Source organism: Canis lupus, chromosome 6, assembly GCF_048164855.1.
Source record: "Canis lupus baileyi chromosome 6, mCanLup2.hap1, whole genome shotgun sequence".
NCBI classification, from domain to species: Eukaryota; Metazoa; Chordata; class Mammalia; order Carnivora; family Canidae; genus Canis; species Canis lupus.
In genome coordinates, this window is record NC_132843.1 from 71,181,249 (window position 1) to 71,200,653 (window position 19,405).

The 19,405-nt window shown below is 37.1% G+C and overlaps 1 protein-coding gene across 2 annotated transcripts in view; it reads left to right on the top strand.

Annotated features, from left to right (window-relative positions):
• The window catches only part of INTS7 (integrator complex subunit 7), an 84,815-nt gene that overhangs the window by 37,366 nt on the left and 28,044 nt on the right, over positions 1-19,405 (top strand). For both annotated transcript variants that reach the window (XM_072831142.1, XM_072831143.1), the window contains exons 8-13: positions 5,726-5,843; positions 9,820-9,954; positions 12,596-12,693; positions 15,207-15,446; positions 16,594-16,731; positions 17,754-17,960. In XM_072831142.1, coding sequence (XP_072687243.1) covers positions 5,726-5,843; positions 9,820-9,954; positions 12,596-12,693; positions 15,207-15,446; positions 16,594-16,731; positions 17,754-17,960 — 936 coding nt within the window. The remainder of the gene's footprint in view (positions 1-5,725; positions 5,844-9,819; positions 9,955-12,595; positions 12,694-15,206; positions 15,447-16,593; positions 16,732-17,753; positions 17,961-19,405) is intronic.

Below are 19,405 nucleotides of genomic sequence, written 5' to 3' on the forward strand. Positions count from 1 at the left end.
ATTTGTATTCTCCAAGAGATGAGAAATGATAATTTGCCTTTGCATTTAGCAGAATGAAATAGTTGATGATCTGCATGAGAACAGTTTTATTGGAGTATTGTGGGTACAAGACTGATTGGAAAAACAGGAGAAATATCAGAGACAATAAATATAGAAAGTGTTTTTGAAGGAGTTCTGTTTTACAGCAGAAGTCAGAGAAAGATATCATATGATTTCACTCGTATAGAATTTAAGAAACAAAACAAATGATCGTATGGGGAAAAAAGGGAGAGGCAAACCAAGAAACAGTCTTAACTACAAAAGAACTAAACTGATGAGGGCACCTGGATGGCTCAGTTGGTTAAACATCTGCCTTGGGTTCAGGTCCTAATCTCAGGGTCCTGAGATGGAGCCCTGCATGTCAGGCTCTCTGCTAAGCAGTTCTGTTACAAAGTGAAAGATTATTTGTTCTGAATATTTTCAAAGACATATTTTATTTTTGGCTTTATATCTCCTGAGAGTTCTGATCTGTACTTTACCTAATACGAGGAGGAATGACAAGTTAAGCCTGAGAATTAGTTCTTTTAATCATCTTTTTCTTTATGGGTTGATACAATGGAAATATAGAAAATTTAGAGGGGTTATGTCTCTGACAGAGTACTTTTAAACATAACATTTTTCTGTATGTTAAAGCTTATAAGCTTTTTGCTGTGCTTTTCTGGAGCACATCCCTGGTGGCTGGTCCCATTCTAGGGTAGAGGAGAAGCCCCTAGTTAGGAACTGACCTAGAAAACAGTAATTCAGGACAGAGCTTCAGTTGAGCAGAGAGGTAAGCCAGCCTAGAGAGACAAATTCAAACCAATCAGTAAAGATGACCATGGAAGTAAGGGAGAGAGGGGGCTGTTTTGAAGAGTTAGATTTTTTTCCTTTTTGTCAGTATGAAAAATGGACCTGGTAAGACAGTTTTGTAATAGGTCATATCCTTGGAACAGAAATGAGCCAGATTTCATCACTGAAATAGGATTGACATGCCATCTCTGGGGAACTTTGTGATGTGCTCTGTTAAGCTAACTGATTTGAATCAATGAACCTTGAAATCAGTATGTATTTACTGAGAGCATTTTAGGTATGCAATGCGGTACTGAGTGACAGAAATTAGAAGATAACATAAATAACTTTATCAAAAATTATTCTAACATTTTTCTCAAATTTTAAAAAAAATTTTTTATTTACTTTTTTATTGAAGTTCGATTTGCCAACATATAGTATAAACCCATCTCAATTTTTTAAATGGTGAAATTCTTTCTGCTTTTTAAAAAATTAATACAAAAAAATTAAAAAATAAAAATTATTAATATCATTATCATAATAAATGCCTTGTGTACACCTTCTTGATTATCCCAAAAGGTTAAATGTTTCTTAATTATTCAAAGTTAAATCAGTAAATAGTCCTTAACTTCTGGGGCATTTGGCTGAGGATTTTATTCCTAAGCCTAAACTAATTAAGAGCATAAGGTAGGACAATTTAGGCAGTAAGACATAGATAAATGGAAATGGCTTAAGTGTTTGAATAAGTAGAAAAGACTATGGTATTATTTAAACACAATCATTTTTTAAAAACTGCTTTCTTTTGTACTTCAAAAACAGTATCTATGCCTGCTTTTATTTTTTTATCCTTCACTGTTTCTTTAATACACCTGCCTTTAGATCTGTTTCCTATCACTTTTGCTTAGGCACTTGAAATGTCACTAGTGTTCTTAATGCTAAATCTGGAGGCTTGTCTGCCTTTGTCATCTTTCCTTTTAGTGTATTTGGCACTGTCAGCTTTACCCCTTCTCTTGGCTTCTTTGCACTGAATTGTCCTCATTCATTTTTCCCACTCTCAAAAAAAACCCCGTATCCTCTCTGGTTTCTGCACTGCCCCCTTTTCTTCAGAATTGTGTCATTGAGCTCAGTTGAGTCTCAGTGCTTCCTCCCATTCTTCTCTGCTATTCTGACGGTGTCCCTCACATCAATGTGGGCATTCATTCTCCAGTGATTTAGTCCTTCTTCCTGAGTTTCTGAACTGCTCTCCTGAATAGTAGCTTGTAGAGCTTTGCAAAGCTCTTTGCGTCTCAGGAGCTTTTTATTATTACAGACAATAAATGTCACCCCCACTTATATTTTATTTAAAATTTTTTATGCTAGTATGTTCATGTGTCAGAATTCAAAAATTGCAAAAGGATATGTATCATAAGGTATTTCCCACTTAAGTCTTCTGCCATCCAATCATTTGCCCAGTGGCAACCAATGTCTAATTTCTAGTATGTTTTTTCAGAGATGTTTTATATGAAAACAATTCTACAGGATGCCTGGGTGGCTTAGTCAGTTAAGCATCCAGCTTGTGATTTTGGCTCAGATCATGACCTCCTGGGTCATGGACTTGAGCCACAGTCAGGCTCCACACTTAGTGGGGAGTCTGCTTGAGATTTATCTTCCCCCTTCCTCTTCACACACATTCTCTCTCTCTCTAAAATAAATGTTTTTTTTAAAAAAGAAAGAAAACAATTCTGTATACGTCTTTACCCCCATTTTACAGACAAAGAAGTTGAGACTCAAAGATTTCAGTAATTGGCACAGATCACAGAGATGTTAAGTGGCAGAGCCAGAATTCTGATGCAAGTCTTGGGGTTAAAAATCTGTTACATGTCAGATTCCAAATGCCTGGTAGATGTTTCTTCTTGGATTTCATATCTCTTCCTGTTTCTGTCCTTCCTCAGAAATTAGCTTATCTCCATAAATTCTCAGTCTTCATAAATGGAACCAATATTCTCTGGTCATCAGGTTTGAAATTTTTTAGTAATCATTGAATCCTTCTTGTTGATTTATTCCCTGCAAGGTTATCGTATTCACCCTCCACTCTCCATTCCTACCCTCAAGCTGTAGTTCAGGCCATCATCTATCACCACCGCCTGGATTTCTGCCCTAGGCTTTTTGGCTCTCACCTGTTTATCATTGCCAGAATAATCTTCTCTAAATCTTTCATTAACATTATTCCTCTCCAGTGACTTACTATTTCCTTTCCCATTAAGCTTAAATTACTCTGCCTAACTTTCAGGGCCATCTTTAATCTGGCGGGATCTTCTGAGTGTTTCTCTATCTTAGCCTTCATCCCTTTTGGAGATAGCTCCTCCTAGGCCACAAATAAATACTCCATATTCTGGCCTAACCGCCACACTTCTTGTTTGCTTCATCTCGATCACAGTCTTCCCTTCCATTACCAGAAACCTACTTTGTCTTTCAAGTCCATTTCCATTGCTGTCATGATTATTTGCTGCTGCTGCTGCTGCTGCTGCTGCTGATTTTGTTATTAACTAGGTTTTTCTTTCGGTTGTAAAAGTACACATACACATGATTAAAAATGCAGAGTTCAGGGTGCACAATGAGTGAAAGTAAGTCTGTCTTGTAAGTTACCTCTTCCCTCAGCTCTCCCCTGCAGAGGTGGTCAGTTTTACTAATTTCTTACATATCCTTCCAAATTTTGTCATCCATACATAAGCATGTGTATGTCCTTTTTACTGTATGAAAATGAAAATGCAGTATATGCATGTTCTGAACCATTTATCACTTAACAGTACATCTTGGGGAACCTCTGTCATTAATACTTAGATCTGCATTCTTTCACCAGCTATATGGTACTCCCTTTATATTTCCAGTCCCACCATAGACAATAGAGTTGTTTCCAGTACTTTGACTGTTACTATTACATGGCTACCTTGACTAGTTTATAAAAAAATAAAAACAAAACATCATTGTGAGCATACATTTCTAAAAAAGAAGTTCTTGGGTCCTATGATACATATAATTAAAGTTTTTATATTCAATGCCAATTACCCATTAATGAAGTTTATACCATTTTATTTCTCTATTGGCAATGTGAGAGCAACTGTTGCCCCACACTGTTTTCAGTAGTATGTCTTATTAAACTTTAATCTTCTCCAATCTGCTGAAAAAAATCTTTTAAATATTTCAAAATAATGAGTGATGTTTAGCATCTTATTTTTAAAAGACATTTGTATAAATTTTGTCTATGAACTCATTTTTCTATTGGGTTGTTTGCCTGTATACTGGTAAGAAGTTTTTATATATTAAGATGATTGGGCCTTTATTGACCTTATATGATATGAACATTTTCCTCAGGCTTGTCAGTTATCTTTTTACGTTTTCTTTTCCCATTTTAACCCTTAGTACTTTTTATAGCTTTGGTTTTTATTTATAAAAAAGAAACAAGGGTTAAGTTTTATTTTACCCAGATGACTGACCATTTGTCCTTGAGCCATTTATTACAAAATCCCTCTGATTTGAAATGCCACTAAACAAATATTAACTTATATGTGTATTTCTGGGACTAATTTCCACTTATTGATTTCTCAGTCCATGAGTAGGAAAAGCTACTTTGACTTCTATAGGTTTATTGTACATTTTATACTTGGTGGGGCTTCCTTTGTCTCTCATTATACTTCATGAGAATTTTTCTGATTTTTTTTTTAAGATTTTATTTATTTATTCATGAGAGACACAGAGAAAGACAGAGAGAGGCAGAGACACAGGCAGAGGGAGAAGCAGGCTCCATGCAGGAAGCCCGATTTGGGACTCAATCCTGGGTCTCCAGGATCACATCCTGGGCCGAAGGTGGCGCTAAACCGCTGAGCCACTGAGGCTTCCCAATTTTTCTGATTTTTATTTATCTGTATGATCTTTAGAACCAGGTTATATAAATCTCTCCACTCCTAAGATTTTGTTGACATTTTTATCTGGTACAAATAAATTTACTGTTTAACCTTTTCTGAAATTTTATTTTTTATTTTTCCCCTAGTCTTTTAAGTTTTGCTATTTTCTGAACCTTTGTCTTTGTGGGAGAATGGGAACTAGTTTAATTTAGCAGAGCAGTTATTTGACCGTTTATATGACATATATCCTAAGAGTAAATTTGCAGGATGAGGCAAGAGTCACCATAGTAGGAGCATGTATTCATAGTTGACATTACTGAAAGAAAAATGAGCATCTTGTTTTTGGTAATTCTTCAGACCACGTTAGGAGTAAAGTGGATGATAGGAGTAAAGTGGATGACCCGAAATGGAGAAGGATGGATAGTGCATTCACTTACATGCAAGATAGAGTATCACATTCTTACTTTTTTTTAAATATACACATATGAACTAATATTCATATCTCTTAATCGAAAGGTGGTGGAGGTGGTAGTTTTGCATGTAAGGACTGAGTAGTACATAATTTTCAGTGGGCTTAATAAAAAAATCAGTCATGATAATAACCTTTTTAAAAAATAGACTTTATTCTTCAGAACAGGTGTAGATTGATACAAAAAAATGGGAAAGATAATACAGAGGGTTGCCACACACCCTACACCCAGTTTCCCGAATTGTTGGTCTTTAACTTTAGTCCAGCACATGTGTTAAAATTAATAAGCCGACATTGGTACATCATTATTATTAACCAAAGCTCATTTTTGGTTCTGGTTGCTTTCATTTTTACTTAATGTCCTTTTTCTGGTATAGGGTCCCCTCTAGGAAATGGCATTGTGTTCAGCTAATATGTCTCCTGATGCTCCTCTTGGCTGCAGCAGTTTGACTTAAGTTTGTTATCATGGGCAAAAAGATAACATTTTTCTAAAAGCTAGAACATTTAAAACAATTCACCAGTTTGAAGGTATTTCAACTTCTGTGTTCCCTTCTTTTCTGTATCGCAGGCACTCTGTGAATGTGCCCTCCAGACTCCTTACGACAGCCTGAAACTTGGAATGCTGTCTGTCCTTTCCACACTGTCAGGGACCATTGCCATCAAACATTACTTCAGCATAGCTTCTGGTAAGGAGAAGAAAGGAGAGGACAGATGGATAATGTGCTCATCCCTTTGCTCATGTTAATGATGCAGGTGGTTTCTTTCAAGCCTGAAAATCCAGAATGGTTTCGATTTTATGTACTGTATGCTGGTGATTTTATTTGAAAATTATTTCTTCACTAATGCCTGTGGACATAACATTTTGCATCCCTGATCATAATTCAAGGATTTGTTTTTTATAGATTTGCCCCATTTTGAATTCTGTTTGGGTGAAATCATATTTTTGAGGATCCCTAACAGAGCTCGTTTGCTTTTGTATGTCTCTGACTCAATGTGCCCTTTGGATTGAAGTACATTTTAAAGGCCAAAAGGTGGTGAATTTTAGAAGCAAATGTCATGTACCTTCTTTTAGGTATATGTTATCCCTCTGGAAAATGATTAAAATAAAACTTTACCCCAGTTCAATAATGCTTTCCCAGTTGCCTATTCTAGATGGTTTAACTTCAAAATGCCTTTATTAATGCCCATTGAGGAGTTTGCTATCTAACAGACTTAATGGCTAAAAGTGTTTTGTTTTGTTTTGTTTTGTTTTGTTTTAATGCAGATTTTGTGGGATCTATATTGCTTCCTGTTTTTTAGTCAGTTAATTTGAATGGAGTTAGTTAAAGAACTGCAGTGTCCATTTGTTCTTTTTATGGCTTCACAGCCTGTGAACTTACCAGGTAAAGGGAATTCCCTGCCATATAGAGAAGTCTTGATAGGGGGCAGCCCGGGTGGCTCAGCGGTTTAGTGCCGCCTTCAGTCCAGGGCATGATCCTGGAGACCTGGGATCAAGTCCTACATGGGCTCCTGGCATGGAGCCTGCTTCTCCCTCTGCCTGTGTCTCTGCCTCTCTCTCTCTCTCTCTCTCTCTCTGTCTCTATGAATAAATGAATAAAATCTTAAAAAAAAAATAAGTCTTGATAGGAAGATGAAAAGACCTGGTACTCTCTTTGCCAACCTCCCTGCCAGCTCGGGTGCACACATGTAACCTGGACTCAGCTGATGATTTCATAGCATAGGCTGAATTGGGAGCCAGTAACAAGAAGTAGTAGGGAAGTAGGAGAATCCATTCTAGCCCCACAGCAGTGACCTCAGCCACGCCTGGTTTCCAGGGTCTACCTAGCAGTGGGCATTTGCTCTGTCGCCATACCTTTGGCAGCAGTGTAAGCTGTGCCATCGAGGAATCAGTATGAATGGTGGTAATATCTTCACTCAACTGATTCTGTGCCTGGTTTGGGCTGCAATCTTGGCTGGTCTCTAGCTTGGCCTTTTTCCTGTCCATTTTCTGAGATTAGTTTTCTAGTCTTTCTGGTGATTCTGTGAGGTATTTCTATGTCAGTTACCTACTGCTATGTAATAAATCACCTCAAAACTTAGTGGCTCAAAACCATCACAATTGTATTTGCTCTGATTCTGCATATCAGCAGTTTTGACTGACCTCGGCTGAATGCTTCTCCCAATCGCACATGGGCTTTTACTCATAAGACTGCAATCATCTGGAACCTTGACCATTCTGGATGGTCTAAGAGGGCCTCATTCACTGGCTGGAGGTTGAAAGGCTTTCAGCAGAGCACCTTAATTCTCCTGCATGTGACTCAGCAGGCTAGCTTAGCCTTGTTGACATCAGGTTCCCAGGGTTAGCAGCACCAAAAGAAGGCAAGCCACCAGCACAAAAAGCACTGCATAGTATTTACTTGCACATGTTTTTTAATGTCTCAACAGCCAGAGCAAATCACACGGCCAAGCTGCTGGAGGGGTTGTGAACTATCAAATGTCTGCATAGGTGATTTGGAAATACTCAGTCAAAACTATAAATGACCCAGAAATTCCCTTCTAGGAATTGATCCTACATTCACACATTTGAGAAATGACAGATGTGGAAGGTTATTAATAGCATCATAATATGTAATAGCAAAACATTGTCCATCAGAAGGGATGTAATAGCATAAAAAAATCCATCAATAGGGAACTCATTAAAGAAATTATAATACACAACTGCGATAAAAGCCAATATAACTTATTAAAGAGAAAATATGGAATAATATCCATGATACAGTTTGTTTGTTTTTTAAGATTTTATTTATTCATGAGAGACACGAGACACGAGAGAGAGAGGCAGAGACACAGGCAGAGGGAGAAGCAGGCTCCATGCAGGGAGCATGACATGGGACTGAATCCCGGGTCTCCGGATCATACCCTGGGCTGAAGGCAGCGCCAAACCTCTGGGCCATCAGGGCTGCCCTGATATAGTGTTTAAAGCACGATGCAAAACTGTGGAAAAAGGAAAAAGAAATCGAGAAATATGATGCTTGTAAATGTATAGACCCTAGAACATTGGGTAAAAGTCTTTACTCACTGACCTACCTTTTTCTACTATTTGTTGGACCTTTTGAATCAGATGAATTTATCTGAGTAAATAATTTTTAAATAAATGAAAATTAAATTAAAAAATAGTTTTGTCCCTAAAACAGTTAACATAGAAAAGTGCTGCAAAATATTATATATATATTTTTAAAGATTTTATTTATTTATTTATTCATGACACAGAGAGAGAGAGAGAGGCAGAGGCACAGGCAGAGGGAGAAGCAGGCTCCATGCAGGGAGCCTGACATGGGACTGGATCCCAGGTCTCCAGGATCACACCCTGGGCTGAAGGTGGCATTAAACCGCTGGGCCACCAGGGCTGCCCAAAATATATTTTAAAGACAGAATATTGGTCAGTATCTCCATATCGTGATTGCATGTGAGTTTTTAAATTTTGAATTTTTTCTGATTTTCTCCCAAGTTTTCTATGATGAGTCTTCATAGAAAAAAAAAAAAGGAAAAATGCAAGTTGCAAAACATGCTTATACATCTATAAATGAGTCTGTATTGTCCCAGTCACGTGGGCAAGACAAAGAATGGAAGAAATACAAGTTCCATAGTCTTGAAAAAACTTTTCTAATATTTTGCCTATTTTAACAACACTGAGGGTTCACCTGAGCTGGTACTTTTATGTTAAACTGGAAATCAGTAAGGCAACATATGTCCTCCATCACCTGGGATGGTCTTGGTTTATGCTTTGTAATTAGTAATCATGTCTCCTTCAACCTCAAAAAATACGATCACTCTTAGCATGAGAGGCAAGGTTGAAGGTGATAGGAATCGTGAAAAAATAAGCAAGAATAGAAAAAGGAAGGCAGGAACAAGAGACTCTGCTAAAAAGCTGAAAAGCTTTAATCTGCTGATCTGTAAGTTCGCTCACACCTGAGTGTTTTTCTACTATAAATAAAAATATACATAATGCAAACCTTACATTACAGAATTTCAAGTGTGAATTTTAAAAGTTGCTGCAATTTATAGCATAGAACTTAAGTTATAAAGCACAGAGGTAGGGCATAAATAACAAATTTTGTGATCTCAGGGACAAGATGCTTAAAATCTTTGGGTTTCAGTTTCTTCTGTAAAAATAGGGTATTGAATCATGTGATTCCATAATCCTTTCCAGTTTTAAAATCATGGATTCTGTGTAAACCTTTTGCAATATAACTATATGCCACCCATTGAGGTGGGAAGAGCAAACTTAAAATTTTTGTTTCTCTTTTTCTTTCCTCTCCTGAAGGAAGGTAAGGTTTATCTGATAAGCCTAAAATTGACATCCGTTTTAATAAGAATCCATTTGCCCTCCCAAGATACAGTCTTTAGTTGTTTTGGCTTTTGCTGTGTTCCTTATTTTTAAATTAATATTTTTATGGGAAAGTCCTATATTAAGTCCTAATTATTATAGACTATCAGATATACCTATTCTAAGTTCCTTGACAGGAGAAACAGAAATGATGGTTTATGTTGATGATGGAGTAGAAGTAGATGGAGTAGAGATTTTGCTCTTGAAAATGAGAACAACGAACCTATATGCTGAACTGCTTTTGGACTTTATAAATGAATTAATAAGTCTGTGCTACTTCTCTCTTTTTTGTTTAGGAAATGTGGGTTCCTCCCCCAGATCCTCTGACTTGGTCAGATTAGCCCAAGAGTGCTGTTACCATAATAACAGAGGCATTGCAGCTCATGGAGTACGAGTCCTAACTAATATAACGGTCTCTTGTCAAGAAAAAGGTAAGTTTGATTAGGACTGGTTGTAAGCTTTTGGATTGATGTTTGAGTGCAATTGTGTGTGTGTGTTTGGTTTTTTAATCCCTTATTCTTGGCACATATGCTTTTATCTACTGGTTGCCCCCTGAGGTCTTAGAGCAAGTTGTCTCAAAATTACTTAATCCTATGAAAAATAAAAAAATAAAAAATATATATATGAGGACCTTGGAATTGGGATTGTGAAATTGAAAGGTTTCATTGGAGCATTGCCCATTTCTTCCCCAGGGCTTAATTTTGCATGCATAGTGCTGTGGATAGGGATTGCTTATGACTGCCCGTCACTGTCCTGTGGTATGACATTTGTTCACCTGTACAAAAACCTGGAAAATTGAGGAAAAGATCCCTTAAGTTATCAAGGGGCTTAAATAACAAATAGTTTCACCTAGGGGCAAATGAGTTAACAGAGTAATATGAATTAAATTTGCCTAGAATTTGTCTCTAGGTATTTAAAGCATTAAACTGATATGCATAATTTTGAATGTGAATAGAAAATAATGCTTATATTTTACTGTATTTCTAATATCTTTGACCTGAAGGTTTGAATAAGTTCAAGCTGGTGTTCAAAAACAAATGCACTTTGGACCTCTCTTCTGTTTCAGTGTTTATTTTTATCTTTATTAAGGATCATAAGTCAAGATCTTATCCCCACTAGACATCAGCACTGCTCATTCCTAGTACCTATTTTTTTCTAGCGCCCTGACCCTCACTAGACTTAACACTGTCAAGCCCTACACTAACTTAGGTGACGTTTCTTTAAAATTGCTCCTTAAATGTTGATTCTTATTTGAATATTTAAACCTGTTTTATTTTTGATACAGTAATGAGTATTTTCTACCATGTAACACAGAAAACTGTGTTCTCAAAGCTCATATATATTAACTTCAATATGGATGACTGATATATTCAGAATTTTCTAGAACTTCTAGAGAAACTTTAGCTCTAAGGTAGTGGAATAATGCTTATAGTACTGCTATTACATGAGACAGCTTAAGGGGTTTGTTCTTTGTGGTCTGACTTAAAACATTAATAAGATTATATGGGGTCTTCATTACTTCCTAGAAGGGTTTTCATTAGAAAGTTACACTGTAGGTGAAAATAGACAAGTATAGTTTATGTCTAGTTAGGAAGATTTATGTCTAGTTAGCAAACTATATGGTTTGCTGTTCCTGGTATTTTCCTCAGCTAAGCTGGTGACACTTTCAGTTATACTTTATTTATACCTTTGTGACTTTAACTCTTGATTTAACATAGGTATATATATATCTTTTTTTAAAATACTAGTTTCAGTGTACAACATAATGATTTGATATTTGTATATATTGTGAAATGATCACCACAGTCTGGTTAATATCAGTCACCATAAATAGTTATAATTTTTTTTTCTTGTGATGAAAACTTTTAAGATCTGCTCTCTTAACTTTCAAATATACAATGTAGTATTATTAACTGTACCCACCATGCTGTACATTACATCCCATGACTTACTCATTTTATAACTGGAAGTTTGCACCCTTCAACCCCCTTCTCCCATTTTGCCCACCACTTCTCTCTGGCAATCACCAATCTGTTCTCTGTACCTACGAGCTCAGTTTTTGTTTGCTTGTTTGTTTTAGATTCCACATGCAAGTGAAGTCATAAGGTATTTTTCTTCTTCTATCTAACTTATTTCACTTAATGCCTTCAAGATTGATCCATTTGTCTCAAATGGCAGGCTTTCTTTCTTTTTATGGCTGAATAATAATCCACCATGTATCATTACCACATTTTCTTTATCCATTCATCCACTGGTGGACTCTTAGGTTATTTCCATATCTTGGCTATTGTAAATAATGCTGTAATGAACATGGGGGTGCAGATGTCTTTTTGAGTTAGTATTTTCATTTTCTTTGGATAAATACCCAGAAGTTGAGTTGCTGGATCATCTAGTAGTTCTGTTTTTAGCTTTCTGAGAAGCCTCCCACTGTCTTCCACAGCAGCTGTATCAGTCTGCGCTCCCACCAACAGTGCACAGGGCCCCTTTTCTCCACATCCTCACCAGCTTGTTATTTCTTGTCTTTTTGATAATGGCCATTCTGACAGGTGTGAGGTGATATCTCCTGGTTATTTTGATTTGCATTTCCCTGATGATTGGGGATGTTGAGCATCTTTTCATGTACCTATTGGCCATCTGGATGTCGTCTTCAGAAAAATGCCTCTTCAGGTCCTCTGCCCAATTTTTAATTGAATGGTTTGTTTTTTGCTGTTGAGTCATATGAGTTCTTTATATATTTTGGGTACTAACCCCTTATCAAATACATGACTTGCAAATATTTTCTCTCATTTTTGTTTTGTAGATGGTTTCCTTTGCCATACAAAAGCCTTTTAGTTTGATAAAATGTATATATTTTTTTATAATCATCAGTAAAGTAGTGGAAAAATAGAAGCCCAAAGATAGCCTTTACATTTCAGAAGTAATGGCACATGTACTTTTTCAGAAAGGTTAGCTGTTTCTTATATCTTCAATTCCTCAGTGTTTTTTTTCTTCTAAGTGTGTGTGTGTGTGTGTGTGTGTGTGTGTTTAATCTTCTCTACTTGACCACTGTAAAACTTAGTGTTTTTCCTCTAGACCTTTTGGCACTGGAACAAGATGCTGTCTTTGGCCTGGAATCCCTTCTGGTACTTTGTAGTCAAGATGATAGTCCAGGTGCTCAAGCCACTTTAAAGGTGAAAATATCACTTATTTTAATATAATGCCTGTTTTTATTACCTCATCCAGGGATTGGCAATCTCTGTAAAGGATCAGAGTAAATAAAGTTTTGTAGGCTAAATACTGTTTGTCATAACTACTGGATTCTACACTTGTAGAATGAAACAGTCATAGTGTGAGGAAGGGGGGACAAGGCAGTGGGATGTGGCAGTAAAACTATTTACAAAACCAGGCAGGAGTTGGCCAAAAGGGCAGTAGTTTGTCAACTCCAGTTCAAACAAACATTTGCCCTTGATCTTCACTTTCAAAACTATCACATTGACCATTATTATTCCAAAGGATAGACAAAGTCAAAATCTGAGCTTTGACCTATTTTGTCATCAGTTGACAGTGTTTATTAAGTTGTAGTAAATACATATGAAGGGCCTAGACAATATAAAGCAAAGTTAAATAAGCAGAGCTCCTAGACTTTAGGAAGTTTATAATCTGAGGTGACACTGATAAGTATTTAAGATCTATTATTATATTATTTATTATACTTAAGATACTAGCGATATTTAAGATTTTAAAAATGTGCAATGAAACTACTCTTATTGGAATGAAATATGAAATATAATTCGTTGATGTGCAAAATTAAGAAAAGTGGGGTTAATAGAAGTAAAAAGCTAATAGGTAGACAACAAAGATTATAAGAATGATAGCTTGTCTAAGGTGTGATTTGAAGGAAGTCATAACTTAGTTTAGCATGTTAAGGAAAGGTTTGATGTCATAGTGATGAACAATAGAGATATTACTATTATTAAATAAAAGCTGATAAGAGTTGGGGAGGGAAATAGGCAATAAGCGTTTGGCAAGTGATTCATCCGCAGAATCCCTCTGGAACCACAGTACATTTATTTAAAAGTTTAAAAGAGAGAGAGAGAAAGAATACACCAAATCATTTTCCCACCAAATGTAGGTGTCAATGAAACACTGGCCTCAGCACAATGGGACATATATAGATGGTCATGAAGGGTCCCTTTGTTAGAGAAGTTCCCCATTTAGAGGATACAGACACTTATCTAAGGGACTATAATATATATAATAGCAAGCAGAATGCACGAAGTTCCCTGGTAGTAACAAGCAAAAGTACAGTTCTAATGAGAAGACAGAGTTGAATGATTCATTTCAACTCAGGATGTTAGGGAAGACTTGAACAAGTAGATGTCATGTGAATTAAGCCTTGAAAGAGGGGTAGAATTTCAGTATTAAGGAAAGATCATTGGAACCCAAGGGACCACTGTTAAAAAAGGCATGAAAACAGAAATGTACTTGTTAGTTGGAAGAATGGTGAATAAACGACTGTGGCTGACAATATATAAGATTGGAAAAATAGTTTGCAGCTCTCTCAAGGAGAATATCAAATACCATACCAAGGAACTTTGTCTTGATTCTGTAGGTAGTGAGGAGATACTAAAATTTTAAATAGACCTGCTGTGACCTTCTTTGTAATTCTTGTTATTTCAGTGTGTCTATTATATGCCAAACTTGTTGACAATTTGTATATACATTTCTTTCCTTCTTTACAAAAATCTCATCTAGTGAAATTTTTCCTCTTTAATACTCATGAGGAATTTAAGGCTCAGGAAGATAAAATAGCTTGTTGAAAGATACCTAGCTGATCTTCAGCTCTGCATCTGTCACTTTCTGAAGACATTGTTGTGTCTGCCTACCTCATACTGAAAGCTACATGGCTGTGGTGTGAACGATGGGTTAAGGGGTCCATCTTTTTAAGAAAGAGGAATTAGGGAAAGATTTATGTTGTGGTAGAGAGAATGGAAAGGAAGTGGATATTGAAGATTGGACGAAAGTGGAAATGACAAGATATAGCAATCAGTTGGCTATGTAAGAGTGAGAGACTTCTGGTTCTGGTTCTGGTGGCTGGAATATTAGTTGATGCCATTAACTGGCCTGAGTGGAAGTTGTAAAGCCAGTTGCTTTTTGGATTTCGGTGAGAAATAAGAGAGAAAATTAGAAGCCTCTTCCCCACTTGTATGTGCTTAAGAGTCACTAGGACACCTTTTTTGAACTTCAAATTCTCACTAACCCAAATACTAAAAAACAAATTAATCCATTAAGTTTTGGGATAGGTAAGGCCAGGAATCTATGTGTTTTTAGCATCCTGGGCAATGCTAGCTAGGTAGGTTTACAAACCATACTTGAGAAGCAATTTTTGAAAAGTAATCAAAGTGCAGTATGATGAGACCCATTTTGCCTCTTTAGCATTGTGATTTTCTCCCCATGTCTTTTTTTTTTTTTTTAATAGTCTTGGGTTAAAATGACTGGTGAATATACAATCTTCACTTTTCATTTTAAACACGGAACATTTGTAGATCTTAATAATAAGATTCAGTATGTCATGTGTTTCTTACAAAGAAAAACGTTATGCCTACAGAAAACCTTTTTCTGATAACTTGTACAAAGTTCTTTCTTTAAAGCTTCAGTTAATACCTTCAACTTGTAACTGAGCCATTTTCTCTTTGATATGCAGATTGCTCTAAATTGTATGGTGAAGTTGGCCAAGGGCAGGCCTCATCTTAGCCAATCAGTGGTTGAGACCCTGTTGACCCAACTGCACAGCGCTCAGGATACAGCGCGTATCCTCATGTGCCATTGCCTGGCGGCCATTGCCATGCAGCTGCCAGTGCTGGGTGATGGCATGCTTGGGGACCTCATGGAGCTCTATAAGGTGATCGGGCGATCAGCCACAGACAAACAACAAGAACTTCTGGTAAAGAGCCCCTTTTTAACCTGCTGGGGATGACTAGATCTGGTCTAGTGGGAATTACTTGAGGAAGTCAGTGTTACTGTTTGACCTTACTTAAAAAGATTAAAGTAATTGGGCCACCTGGGTGGCTCAGTCAGTTAAGCACCTGACTCTTGATTTCAGCTCAGGTCATGATCTCAGGGTCCTGCAGATTGAGCCCTGTGTCAGGCTCCATGCTCAGTGGAGAATCTGCTTGATTCTCTGCTTCTCCCTCTTTTCCTCCCCCTGCTCCCTCTCGTGCTTTCTCAGATAAATAAATATTTTTTAAAAAAGATTAAAGTAATATGTAAGATATCAATATGCTGAAGTCAGAATAGAATTTTTTACTATTTCCATTTTTGATTTACAAAGCTCTGTTTATTCGTATCTAAAACTGCTTTCTTCAGGCGACAAGGCCCAGTCAGTTAAGTATCTGCCTTTGGCTCGGGTTCGGGATCATAGCATCCTGGTATCGAGTCCCGCATCAGGATCCCTGCTCAGCAGAGAGTCTGGTTCTCCCTCTCCTCCCCGCTTGTGCCCTCTCTTGCTGTCTCTGTTGCTATCTACGTCTCTCTCTCTCAAATAAATAAATAAGATCTTTTAAAAGTATTCAGTCCAATTGAACTGTACCTCTCTATGTACCTTCCTTCTCCCAGAGGTAACCTCTACACTGAATTTGGTGTTCATCATTCCCATACATGTTATACATTTACCACCTTAGTATATATCCTAAGTAGTAAGCAGTATTATTTTACATATTTTCAACTTTATATAAATGTTATCTTTTGCATATTTTCTATCTTTGCACATTTTGTGTGAAAAATCTATACAGATAAGTGTATCTCTATCTATTTCTCTACTATATAATACTTTACTGTGTGATTATATCTTAATTTACCTACTCGTGTTTATGGGCATTGTTTCTAATTATTTGCTGTCGTTAAACAATGCTCTGAGCAATGGAGTAAGTTGCCTAATGATTTCAAAGTGGAAAATTAATAAATGTCAAAGGAAAACAGATTTTGTTCAATTTTGATGGGCTCTAGTTTTTCTCCTTTTGGGTAAAGTCATCTATGACATTGGATAGAATTACATGTTTTCCTTATTTCTCTTACTTCTCGCTCATCGTTAGGTGAGTCTGGCCACTGTGATTTTTGTGGCCAGTCAGAAAGCACTATCTGCCGAAGTAAAAGCAGTAATTAAGCAGCAGCTTGAAAGTGTCTCCAATGGATGGACCGTTTACCGAATTGCCAGACAGGCATCCAGAATGGTATGTACTATCCTCCTCTGCGACCTGGGTTGGTGAAAATGGTAGACCTTAGATTGTGTGCTTCTTAGCCCAAGTCCAAACTGAAGATCAATATGGAAGTATGTTTTAGTCATGGAATTGAAAGATGATGATAGAAAGGACATAGTTTTAACTTTTCTCATATAGGAATGGCATGTATGTTGTTATGGGTGAAGTTCCACAGGAATTCCAAAAATATGAGCTCTTCCTGGCTGAAGGTTATTAGTGCCACTCCATTTTGCCCTGTACTCTCATAGCCACAGCTGCCTCCCACCCACCACTTCTGTCCTCTGTTATCAGTACACCACCTCTTTCTTCCCCCCCCTCTCCCCGACCTGGTCATTCTTAAGAGATGGGGGCAGGGGGCAGGTTGCAGTATGCTGTCCCTTCTCAACCATATGAAAAGCCTACCAATTTTTATTTTGTTTGAGAGGAAATATAGAGCTTGGATACTCTAGAAATCCTTTGGATGTAAGTCCAAAGAGCAAGATTTGAGAAGCATCATGTTACATATTGTAATGCATGTTTCCCAAAATGGGGAGGAGCTCTCTTGGCAGGACACCCCCAGGCATCGAGGCACTGCAGGGTGTGGAGCATCCCTGGCCCCCAGGCTTTTCTTAGTGGCATTCACATCCCCCCTTCCCCCCCCCACCCCCGCCCCCATCAGCTCCTTTCCCCCAGTCATTTCCAGAGGCAGATGCAGTGCAGTGCAGAAGTGTTTGCACTTTCTGTAGTTTGAACTAAAATCCTAGTCTTGAGTTATAGGTAATTCCATTTATTTTCTTTTTGGAACTGTTCTAGAAAAGAACTAAAGGGCATTTTGTTACATAAAAGCAGCTCAGCATATTTTCTCTGACGAAATACTTAGACCCGAGTCTCAAAGAATTCTATAATATGAAGAGTGGTTGTTAAAACTTATCCAGGGTTTGAGTTTGTCTTTTAGCTGCCTCATCAGCTACATCAAGTGTAAGAACCTCATCATGTGCCCACCTCCCCTTTTTTAGGGTAACCATGACATGGCCAGAGAGCTTTATCAGAGTTTGCTGACTCAGGTTGCCTCAGAACATTTCTACTTCTGGCTGAATAGTTTGAAGGAGTTCTCACAGGCAGAACAGTGCCTCACCGGGTTGCAAGAGGAGAACTATAGTTCAGCACTTTCTTGCATTGCTGAGTCTTTAAAATTCTACCACAAAGGGATTGCTTCCTTAACAGTAAGTCCTCTTGATTCTCCTTTGGTGATGATGACTTGTGTGAGAATGGCCTCGCTTTTCTTTGTGGGTTATTCTATTTGAACTACCTTGAAAAATCTGCTGATAAATATATTTAGCAATATCAAATAATAGGACATCGTGGTAAATCCTTAATCCCTCCCCCCGCTTTTTAATATTCATGAATTGATAGAAGTTTATCTTTTTTTTTTTTTAATCAAGAACCAGGTACCACTTATGGGCGGATTACTGAATCCATGCAGAAAGGATAAGTGGAGATAGGATATTCCCTCTCTAGACTCCTGTTTGTAAGAGGTACTGGGTCATTACCAACCATCAAATGTAAACCCCGCCACAACCCATTTCATGCCTGGCAACTGCTAAGAAGCTAGAGTTTCTTGCTTTGTAGATAAAGAAGAAATTATCAAGGATGCTAGTGTCCCACTTTTTACCCCTCTCTGATATCCTCCTATTCTAAATTGAGAGTCACCAGCTACTATTCTTGTTTTCTCTGCCAAGAGAGTAAAGGGGTTGCAAGGAGGGTACACCATTAGCATTTCTTATGTTTCCTTGAATTTATATTCCAAAGTAAGAACCTGTACCCAACATGAGCATTTTCTGTATTAATGCAAAGATTTATTTTCCCTTTAAGAGTAAAGAGTTTATGTGATCAACATTACATATTTTGTAAGTATTGTCATTAATCTTTAAAATTATATATATTTAGATGGAACTGTAAAACTTTAGGTACCTATATATATAGATGTTTCCCATAATCTCTTTTTAATAGTGGATCGTCCCAAAAGAAGTGCTCTGAAGCAGAATAAGGAATAAACAGATGTGACAAAATAGACAATATTCAGAATACTGTGGATACATATTTTTTGAAGTATAATTTTTTTTTCTTTTTTGGATAGGATTGATCAACTGTTTTAAAACGGGAATATAGGAATGGCTTCTCTCTACCTTAAAGGGTAGCATTGACTGCTATGATTCTTTCCTCTTGATTATTCTGGGAAAAGAGTGCTGTTGCCTATATCAGCCTACATCAGAAAATATAGGTACAGTTATTGGTTGCAATCCGTAGAATTATTTCATTTTCTAGTTCATGTGGAGTAGAAAATTGTTTATCATTCAGTAGAGCTAAATGGTTGGAACTGTGAAACAAACTCACAGGGCGGTAAAACAGAATTAATATTATGAAAATCCTGTTGAATATTTAATAGTCTTTTAATGATTTGTGTGGTATGTGTATTTAATGAGGCTTGACAGTAACTAAGGACTGAGTTCTGACAGAGAAAGTAAGGACTCCGATTGACAGAAACCTCTTACCTTGATCTCCTTTCTGCCTTAAGGTAGGTTATTGGGCCTCACATCGACTCCTTTTGAAATGGAATTCTTTTATTCAACAGACTGTAAGCACTTACTATGTGCCAGACACTGCTTTG